This window comes from Trachemys scripta, chromosome 4 (genome assembly GCF_013100865.1).
Source record: "Trachemys scripta elegans isolate TJP31775 chromosome 4, CAS_Tse_1.0, whole genome shotgun sequence".
NCBI lineage: Eukaryota > Metazoa > Chordata > Testudines > Emydidae > Trachemys > Trachemys scripta.
In genome coordinates, this window is record NC_048301.1 from 53,395,913 (window position 1) to 53,406,879 (window position 10,967).

At 41.9% G+C, this 10,967-nt stretch overlaps 1 protein-coding gene across 2 annotated transcripts; it reads right to left on the reverse strand.

Annotated features, from left to right (window-relative positions):
• Positions 1-768: 768 nt before the first annotated feature.
• Positions 769-7,881, reverse strand: ACTC1 (actin alpha cardiac muscle 1). 2 transcript variants are annotated; one of them, XM_034768918.1, is made up of 7 exons: positions 7,778-7,881; positions 6,731-6,879; positions 5,065-5,389; positions 3,780-3,941; positions 3,463-3,654; positions 1,500-1,681; positions 769-1,104 (listed from the first exon to the last, which is right to left on the reverse strand). In XM_034768918.1, the coding sequence occupies exons 2-7, from the start codon at positions 6,857-6,859 to the stop codon at positions 961-963; spliced, it is 1,134 nt and encodes a 377-aa protein (XP_034624809.1). In that variant the 5' UTR covers positions 6,860-6,879; positions 7,778-7,881; the 3' UTR covers positions 769-960. The 2 variants fall into 2 exon arrangements, with proteins under 2 accessions (XP_034624809.1, XP_034624810.1); XM_034768919.1 differs by lacking the exon at positions 7,778-7,881 and having other exon boundaries at positions 6,731-6,995.
• Between the last annotated feature and the right edge of the window lie 3,086 nt (positions 7,882-10,967).

Here is a 10,967-nt window from a genome sequence, read left to right on the forward strand (position 1 = left end):
GGCAGTTCATAGCCCCAGCACCTCTGCGCTTGCCATGTCAGTTATGAAAGTAAAAAAATTGCTTGAGTCTGGGCACCTAGTTGCTTGCGCTCTGGCACCTCTTTCATTACAAATTAAGCACTGTATAATAGTTGTATGTTATACTACTTTTGACTCCAAATTTTTGTTTGGCTCTTGCACATTAAAGCTTTCATGTCCTTGTTTCAGAATTTTTGATGGGTTTGACGAGATGGGGGAGGGGTCAAATTGCCAGTTTGGATTAATGTTTAATCACAAACATGTATAACCTTCAGAAGGCGCTTCTGGTGGGTGGGGGAGGGGCTTTTTCGGCATTAAGGATTTAGGTTAATTACTTTTAAATAACACTGATCATATGAACATAATTATCCTTTTCCAACTGTGTTTGGTATGCAGGACTTTGGTATTAAAATACTTGGATTATAACTAATCCAATTAGCAATTGAAAAATTAACATTTAAACCCAAAGAATGAATGTGAGTGATTTGCTTCCACTTGTCCCACTTACTGGTTTTACCCCCCAAACTACTTCTTTATAAGCTGTGTTATAAGATGCTTCTTTTGTTTCAGATTCCAAAAGAAAAAAGTTTGAATTAATAATATATCATGGCTGATAGAGTGCCCATAATCACATCATTTAAAAAGGACACCCACCCACCCATGACATTGATGTATTGTGTTAGTTTCCAAACCCCAGTTTGTATACAGCTTAATTTTTAGAGCAAAAAGGGGGGGAAAAAAAAGACAAAATCATTTGTAGGTTGCAAGTCCCAGATCTTGTTTATTTATAAAGCAATAAATATTAGAAGAAGCACAAATAAATTGCACGGGTGTGTAAACAAACTGTACAATGACTGAAGAGAGTTCAGGAAGGATTGCTGGAAGACTTCAAGAAGCATAATGTCATCATCCTGAGTGGGAGGTAAATTGAGGAAAAGGCACTTAAAAGCACTTGCGATGGACAATGGATGGACCAGCCTCATCGTACTCCTGTTTGCTGATCCACATCTGCTGGAAGGTGGACAGAGATGCCAGGATGGAGCCACCAATCCAGACAGAGTACTTGCGCTCTGGTGGGGCAATGATCTAGGGAAGGATAAGCAACAAAATCCTTATCAGTTCAACAGTTTGAGTTTCCAACAGCTACTTTACATGGGCTTTGTAGTGATTTGATATACCAAATTGCTACAGACGACATAAAATTATGAAAGAACTTTCCTATCTTATCACTGGTAACATCTCCAGCAGCCAGTTTACAACACATGCAATATTCTCAATAGCAATTTACAGCCTGATTCTCCTCTCCTAACACTTGTTTCTTATCAGTATAATTCCACTGACTTCAGTCAAGTTATTCCCAATTAATCCTGCAGCTCTTGGTCTCAACTATTGAATTGTTCCCACCACCGAAACTAATTATTTAGTCCAATGCGATCATTCTTTACCCCAATTTCTGTTTCTTATGACACCAAACCCCTCACCTTGATCTTCATAGTGCTAGGCGCCAGTGCAGTGATTTCTTTCTGCATGCGGTCAGCGATACCAGGGTACATGGTTGTACCACCTGAAAGGACATTGTTGGCATACAGATCCTTACGGATGTCAATATCACACTTCATGATGCTATTGTAGGTAGTTTCATGAATACCAGCAGATTCCATACCTTGAAAGGCAAGATGATAGATCAGCAAATTATACAGGAGGGACAATGTTTGTGTAAAAGATCTGTGAGCATTTATAGCTATTACTAATAAGCATTATTATAGTGCCATAGAAGTACGTGTCATAAAACATAGCAAAAGATTCATTCAGGACAGGGATGGTGTTACAATATAATAGAGACAAGACAAAACACGTGACAATGATTTTGATAAAGGGAGGGTGTGGAGAGATTAATTATAAAAGTACTGGTTAATAATAATTACTATAGGAGACTACCACAAAGGAGAATCCTAAAACAAGTACGTTTTAGAAAGGAGAGGTCACTTGCTGGAGACAGTGGGCGGAAGCTTCTCAGTGTGTGTGGAGCAGAATAAAAGAAGTGCACAGCAAAGAGCAGTAATAGAGGATCAATAGAAATATATGTAGAGAGGAGGGATAGGAGGAAATGACAGAAGAGATGGAGATTACGTAGGGCCTTGAAAGTGAGACAAAGAGCTTTCATTTCATCTGGTAAAAGACAGGAGCAGAGCAGAAGAAGAAGAGATTAGCAGTAGTATTTTGGATAGACTGGAGAAGAGAGAAAATGGAGAGGCCAGGCCAGAAAGGTTCAGTTATCAAGACTAGAGATGATCCAGGAACGGACAAGGGGTATAGCAATGCATGTAAAGACATCAGAAGCAAATGTTCATAGGTTACATTCCGATGTATTAATTTAACAGGTGCTTCCTGAAAGCAATGAAACTAGATCTGCAACGAGATGCCAGCTGATGAACAACTGCATATAACACACAGGGTTTATGCTATAAACACTTGTTGTAGCCATCAAATTTGTTTGGCTCTATAGCAGAATTTACAATCTAAGCCATGACAGTATTTAATTATAAGGCATATACATAGACGCAAACCTCTCTTTTTGAAACTTCACTTCTCAGTGGAAGCAGCTGTTGTCTTTGAGTAAGTATAAGACATAAACCTTTAAATACTGTCTCTGAAAAATTCACCCTGATGGAAAATCTCCAATGACACAGTGACATTCTACTAATTCTAAGACATTTATATCTGAGCAATAACATTTCTGCAAGGACAGAGTCCTATAATTATGCCACATCAGCACAATAGGAACAATTTACTTGCGGGCCAGATCCTCAACTAGTGCAAATCAGCAGAACTCCATTGACTTCAATTGAGCTATCCTGATTTACAATAGCTAAGAATCTCCCCTAATGTAATTACAATAATGGAATTTTGGGGGGAGGGAAGGAGGTTTGGTAAAGATCAGTTTGGCAAAGGCTTGGCTGTCACTCTTCCAGCATAAAAGTAGCCTAAACAAGGCAGATTGAGTCAGTGGTAGCATCCCCCTTTGTAATAGGATCTTCTGGTAGCACAGAGCCACAATAGAGGCTCCTACACCATCCCTCTCATGCATCCCAGTGCAGGCACTTATCTGGGAAAGAAGAAGTGTGACTGAAGTGTCCCCATGTCCTGGTTTGTCACAGTTGCTGGAATGGCCACAGGGAGGCACTGACAGGCATAGCTAGTGCAGTTGCAATTTGAAGGCTATTCTAATCTGCACCAAGAAACTAACCAAGTGCTCAGCCAGCAAGCCACCTTCTCAATAGTCTTGTGCCAAGCATAGCTTAGCAGTACTGGAGAATCTAATCCATTTTTTTCTTTGCTTGTTTTTATACCAAATTTAGCTGAATAGGTAGATAGGGAATGGGGACTCTCCAAGCCTTACAGTTCACTTGGTCTCACGTCAAAGAAGTCCTTGGAGGCACTTACCAATGAAGGATGGCTGGAAGAGAGTCTCTGGGCAGCGGAAACGTTCATTACCAATTGTGATCACCTGACCATCAGGCAATTCATAGCTCTTCTCCAGAGAAGAAGAGGAGGCAGCAGTGGCCATTTCATTCTCAAAGTCCAGAGCAACGTAGCACAACTTCTCCTTAATGTCACGGACAATCTCACGTTCAGCTACAGAAACACAGAAAGCAAGTCAAGGTCTGAAGAGGGGGATTGCCAGAGGCAGAAGTTCCCCAGTGGCTTGAGAGAGATGAGAAGAAGTTAGCAAGAAGAGGAGGAGGAGGAGTTGTACTTACCTGTTGTCACAAAGGAGTAGCCACGCTCAGTGAGGATCTTCATGAGGTAGTCAGTCAGATCCCTGCCTGCCAGATCCAGACGCATGATGGCATGAGGCAGAGCATAACCTTCATAGATAGGTACGTTGTGGGTGACACCATCGCCAGAGTCAAGAACAATGCCTGGAAGAGAGAAATGACTGAGATCAGATACACTTGGAAGCATCTAACTTTTCAGAAATCACATGACCTTTCAATACACAAGTCAGTAAGAAAAGAAGGTATATATAATGTAATGTAAATCAGCATAGCTCTATATTGTATTCAACAGTTACAATGGATCTGGCTCATTCTGCCTTTGCTAGCATGGCTATAACTGACGATTCAGAGTGATCATTCACTTGAAACAGTCACTCTCCATTTACTCCGAGTAAGATCCTTTCAGTACCTTTACTAGCACTATCTCAGTGATCATTGTTTTCAACTGAAGTCCAAGCATTTGGCCTGAGTCTCCACTCAAACCAGTTATACCAGTGTAACTTCAGTGAGTTCATAGTAGTCACTTCTGGTTTACATCACTGTAAGTGAGAGGAGAAGCAGGACATGTCTTCACTACCACTTATGTCGGAAAAATTTATGTCGCTCAGCGGTGTGAAAAAACATATCCCGAGCAACATAAGTTTTGCCAGCATAAGTGATAGCGTGCACAGTACTATGTCAGCAGGAGAACTACCGCCATTCATTGGGAGTGGTTTAATTATGTCAACAGGAGAGCTCTCTCCCATCGGCATAGAGCAGCTACCTGAGAGATCTTACAGCAGTATAGCTGCATTGGTACATCTGTGCCACTTGTAAGGTCTCTAGTGTATACATAGACATTAGGCAACTGAGGCTCATTTTTAAAGCAATATGGATAAATTAATAATACCAATTTCTTATGGCATTTTTCATCAGAAGATCTCAAATCACTTCACAATCTTTAATATATTCAGCCTCAGAACACCCCTGTGAGGTAGAGGCTCAAATAAGGCACAGAAAAGCTAAGTGACTTGCCCAATGGTCACATAAGATGTCTGTGGCAGAACAAGGTATTGAACCAAGATTTCCAAGTCCTAGGCTAATACCCTAACCACTGGAAAATCCTTCTTCACATTCAGTAGACTGTTTTAATTTTTTACCAGTGACATATTTGAAATACATCTATTTTTCTGTGAATCTGAATGCCTTAGAGATTGTTCAGTCTGTTTTCCTTTGGAGTTGAGGGGTTGAAAGGAAAAATTTCTATAGCAATCACTTATCTTTTTACCTGTGGTACGACCAGAGGCATATAGGGACAAGACAGCCTGGATTGCCACATACATGGCTGGCACATTGAAAGTCTCAAACATTATCTGGGTCATCTTTTCACGGTTAGCTTTAGGGTTCAGGGGGGCCTCCGTGAGCAAGGTAGGGTGTTCCTCAGGGGCCACACGCAGTTCATTGTAGAAAGTGTGGTGCCAGATCTTTTCCATATCATCCCAGTTGGTGATGATGCCATGTTCAATAGGATATTTCAGCGTCAGGATACCTCTCTTGCTCTGAGCCTCATCACCTACATAGGAATCTTTCTGACCCATGCCAACCATAACACCCTAATGGAGGAAAGTATAAAGAAATATTTTCTAGGGGGGAAAACACCATTATTAAGCACAGATTTAATCATGCCAAACAGCTAAGTATATTATTTAGGATAAAGCAGGGAGAAATACATGAACTATGCCAAAATGTGGTTAAATATGGAAAGCAACATTAATTTACTTTGAATATTAATTAAGTCAACACATAGCTGACTCTTTTTTAAAAAATCCTACTTCATTTAATCAATTAAAGTGACAAACACAAAACAGGAAAACTCAACTAGCTCATTCCCACATACCCAAGGCTATGGTGGAAAGCAAACCATACAATATCATGAAAAATGAAGCTATGGATAGATGGATGAGAGAAAGTTTTTATAGCTATCTCCGTGACAGTGAAATGCATCCATTACAATAGCCATAATCATTCACAAACTAGTAAGCAGTTACAACTGTTGCATTCTGGAAATCATGCCAAATAGTATATTATAAATAAAAGAGAGAAGGAGGGGCTTATCTCATGTAGTAAACAAAAAGATAAATTGTATTAATCTTTTCATCATTGAGTCCATAATATCAAACATCACTGTTGAGCTTTTACATATTTTTTGGCATGGAAAGTGTAGCTCTTGGTTGGGGGTAGGGGTAACAGTTTACTAAAAGTCTTCTATATGCTGGTTTAATGCTCACAATATGGAGAGGTAAGAGAATGGGAGACAGAAAGAAGCATTATGGGGAGATAAGAGGAAGGAGAAAGGGTCTGGGGCAAACAGTAGAGAGTTTCAGAGTAACAGAGGAAATGGATCAAAGAAAAAGAAAAGTGAAGAATTGAAAGGGAGTGGCAGTGGTGTGAAGGGTTAGATGAGCTAGGAGGGGAGGCAAAGGTCCATGAAAAGGTCTGGGGGTGATGTAAATTCAATTAACGGAGCTATGGATTTACACCAGCTGGAGGAGATCTGTTCCATGGGAGGAGGGAGGAACTAGGAAAGATGAGAGAAAGAGCAGTTAAGTGGGGTGAAGAATGAAGTGAAGGACCACAGGGGAGAGGAGGGAGATGAAAGAGAAAAGGATATGAGAGGGAGACAGTGGGGGAAGTGAAGAATGTGGGGAGAGGAGAAAGTTCATGAGGGAGGATTGTAGAGACATGAGTGGAGTGTGGGAAAGGAGTCCAGTGAGGTAGGTGGGGAGGATCAGAGGGAATCCCACTGGGATGAAGAACATCGGAGAGAAGGGAGCTGGGGGTCAGCAGAGAGCGGCGGGGATAAAAGGCAGGTGGGGGCTAGAGCTAGGGCTCAGCGGCGGGGGGGCGAGCCGGAGGCCAGGGGCGCTGAAGGAGGAGACGGCGGGGCTCGTTACCTGGTGCCTGGGGCGGCCGACGATGGAAGGGAAGACGGCTCTGGGGGCATCGTCTCCGGCGAAGCCGGCCTTCACCAGCCCGGAGCCGTTGTCGCACACGAGCGCGGTGGTCTCCTCGTCGTCACACATCTTGGGCGGGAGGCAGGGATCTGCAAGACAGCCCAGCCGCGTTTCCAGAGCCCGTGCAGCCGCCGGGGGAGGCAGCAGCCTGCAGAGCCCTCCATCCTGCCCAGCCCAGAGCTCCCCCCAGCACACACCCGGCTCATTCCGGGCTCAGCCCGGCGGGGGCAGCTTTCTCTGCCCGCCCAGGTCCTGCCTGAACAACAAGGGACCTGCTTCCTCCCAACTGCGCAGTGATTGATTGTCTAATATCTATCACCCTCTAGATCTCTCTCACACACACACAGGATAAACTCGTGGCAGACCCTGGCGTCCAGCTGTTGCCTGTTCCTTATTGTTACTGATGCAGCATAGCGATTGCCTGCACTAACCGTAGACATGACACGGGATGTTGCCACATAGTGCAAACACACTTCTCCACCCCTCCGGAGATTTTATATACATATTAAATATTATATTAATATTTTTCCTCGGCTCTTCAAATGCACGTTAACTTCTAGCAGAGCATTATTAGAATTATTTTAAAGAAATGTCTTCCAAGATCTTTCTTTGAAGGACTAGCAAACTTTTGAGAGCTCTCCTGGGAGTGGGGGAATTTCAGACACAGCTTGTTTGTAGTGTCTATAATTCCCCAGACAGCCAACCTGTGGCAATCAATATTATTTTAAAAGCAATGAATGAAACGATGAATGAATGAATGAAAAGTTTAGAGGCTTCAGTCCCCCCTCCCAGCCCTCACCCAAAAAAGAAATAAAATTAGCCCTTGTGTTACAGATGCAAAGCAGCCTCCTCAACAGTTGTATCTAGACATCCAGAAATTGTCTCCTCTTTGTCAGTCTGATCTTCTAATTTCCCCAACGATGCCTTCAGCAGAGCAGCTGCTGTGCTGGGAACTTGACTGATAGGCTGGTCAGCTGTACTACTCACCAGATCAGCACCTACTGCGTGGGGTTCCTGAGAAAAAGCTGGGTACTGACTCAGAGGGAGATACACCAATTTATACTTCCTGCGGGGCAGTGGCAGTCAGACGCTCCTGAGGGACAAGCCAGCCACCTTTTCCTTATTTGGTCGGCTTCACGCCATTGAGTAGCAATGAAGCCATTAATGGAGTAAGGGAAGGCAAAAGTCAGAGCAGGCTAGAGCAGTCAGGGCCCCACAGGCCATGTAAGGCAAGCAAGGGGGTAGCATTCTAACAGCAAATGGGATGGCCAAATAGGGAACCCATGTGAAAAATCATGCATACTTGTTCTGGAGGCCAATATTTTTAAAAAGATGAATGAAAGGAGGGTGCCCATCTTGCTGTTTTAAATAATCTGGAAGCTGTAAAAAGATCAATGAATTAAGCTCTTGCTGCCATAGTGTCTGGCATGTGTCACTGCAGTGTGGGAAGTAAGCAACTGGGACAAACCAGGAGTGAGATTTCAAGAGGATAATAGTTGGATCATTAATCTCAAAATACATTTGTTTGGTGGTAGTGGCTTCTTTGCTTTTTTTTTTTTTAATTGAGAAGGATAATCAAGAAGCCCATATTTAATGACAGCAGGTGAGCAGGCTGATGAGTGAAGCTGTCATTGGTAGCTACAATCTCAGATTTTGCTCCTGTAGTAAGACAGAAGGCAGCATATGCTTCCTGTATTGCTTCAGCAAGAAGCAATGCACACTTGAATTCTCTAAACTTTGGTGAATACACGCAGAAAAAATTGTGCCCTCCTTTGCTTTTGGCAGGCAACAGGCAGTGCAAAGCAGGATCTGTTGGCTTACAATAACATATATAAACTCCCCATTTTTGTACTTTTAGTGCACACTGAATCAGTAATGCATAGTGATATGTATGGGAGGGGGACGGGGGAGAGATGGGAACAGCTTGAACAAAAACAGCCATGGTATTAATGTAATGTGGCAGTTGTTTTCCTGCTCTGTTGAAACATCCACATTGATAATTTGTTCCAGCAGTGGAACCTAGAAGATCCATATATCTTAAAGGATTTTTTTTTTTTTCAGTTAAAAATAGAAAGACTGGAGAGGCATCCCTTGAGTGGGTTTGGCCTGGTATGTGAAGGCACAGATTGTCAACGTGTTTCCTAAAGGATCTTTATTATACTTCAGAGTACAGTGTCCTTCGGGAGCTCAGCTCGTAAACTACCCAGACATGTTAATGTCTGTCTATGCTATACACTCTGGGGAAGGAAAAATTGAGCCCAAGGGAATGGAGAGAGGTGGGGGAAGGAAGAAGCAGCAGCAGCAGCTCAGTTAGCCAGATCAGTCACTCAGCTACAAATCTTGGGCATGAAACATATTAGATGCTGCAAAAGACTTCTGTCAAACACTCACATACATCTTAAAAGATGTGAGAGGAAAGGTCTTTGAGTGTAATCAAAGCTACAGTTTTTCTGTGCTCTCGTTGCACTGAGAAATGGGTGTGATGAGTGGAAATCACTGAGGAGACATACTATTCATTTCTATATTGCATTCAAAGGAGGTGGCAGAAGCTCTTGCACCTTAAATTTCTTCTACAGAGAGGATAAATTCAACAAGTATTGTGTAATAGCATAAATAGTTAATCAGAAGTTTAGCTCTGGGTGACCTACCTGTCCCAGCCCGCTCCCCAGCTCATTTTGGGATTGTGCCCATTTATGAACACAACTTCACTGATATTGCAACAAGCATTTTAGCCACAGTTGGCTGCTGCTCTACTTTAACTTCCTTGCGAAGACCCACGCTGTTTCTGGTGAGACACGGTTATAATTTTTAAAAAAATATATAAAAACTCACCTAGATATATATGAAAGGATGGTTCAAGGCTGTAAATTACAATGACAGAAAGAGGTCATTGCAGTGGAGGGCTGTGCTTCACATACTTCTGCCTTGGGAATCAGAGACAGACAAACTTCACATTCATTAAGTTTATTGGTATTTGGTGTAAAAAATAAATCAAAGCAAATATTGGTATGGCAAGGTACATAAATCAAGTATATACTTATAAACAGATTAGACAGAGTAGAGACAGATTTATAGAAATATTTACATAATTATAGATATTTAGAGAGATTTCTATATATCTTTTTATATATGTATCCATATATATGTGTGTATACATGGGATATAGAGTGTGTGTGGGAGGGTATGGTTTCAAATTAGTAATGGTTTTTAATACTTCATTTTCCATTTTTTTTATATTTCTGATTCAGTGGCAGGTTCCTACATGTATTGTCAAGTTGTTCTTGCCCTCTTTTTCCTTCTTCCTAAAGTCCATCTTTTCTGCAGAAACCGAATAACGGGGGAGATTGGCCTTTTTCACCAGCAGTAAAGATTAGCCTATAGTGTTATCTCAGCTGTCCCTCCATTCAGAGGTGTTACAGTATTTACATAGAAGCCAGTCACTGATAGGCACTTTGAATTCCTCCAATCTCAGACCTTCCCTGTCACATACTATGTTCATTTGGCTGGAGAAAGAAAGAGTGTGTCTCAAAACTGAGACAAATAAAGCCAGCACTTGTGTGCAAGACTTACCAGGGACAGTTGGTCCTATACCTGACCTTTCCTTTGTATGTCCTTTATAAACGTATATCTTCTTTCACTCCTACTTGCTCAAGTTGTAATTTTCTAATTAAAACACAATAAGGCTTGAAACTAGAACCTAGATGCCCTTGGACGCTAAATAACGTCTTTTTCTCCTTACTGTACATGACAAGGTCAAAGGAACAGGGCACATTGCACCTGTTTCCTCATAGCCATTTCAAAAATACCCAGATAAACTCATTTATTTGGTCAAAATCATCCTGTCTTCTGCCAAAAAGTGATGTTACAGCAGCAAACAAATAAACCAACAATCAACAACAAAACCCATCATCATGGGGGGGGGGGGGGGAATTCCAGAAATTGAAATGACTAGTCTCTTTACCTGCAGGATGCATTTCTTAAGAATCAGCCACAGCCCAAGCAGTACATTAGCAGCAAAGGAAAAGCAAGCAGAAGGGATTATTAGATAGTACAGGGAGCTGCAATAGCGATGATTTTCACATATCTAAAAAGAGTTTGTCCTCCAGGAATATTAAGATTGAAGTGTTTAACAAATGTTAATGGAGAAGCACACATCTTTTCATTAGCATAGCTGTGC

Coding starts and splice junctions, on each gene's coding strand:
- ACTC1 (XM_034768918.1), bottom strand. CDS start 6,859: ATGTGTGACGACGAGGAGACCACCGCGCTCGTGTGCGACAACGGCTCC. Junction 3,942..5,064: donor TGCCTCTGGTCGTACCACAG/GTAAAAAGATAA, acceptor TCTCTCTTCCAG/GCATTGTTCTTGACTCTGGC. Junction 1,105..1,499: donor CTAGCACTATGAAGATCAAG/GTGAGGGGTTTG, acceptor ATCCTTCCCTAG/ATCATTGCCCCACCAGAGCG.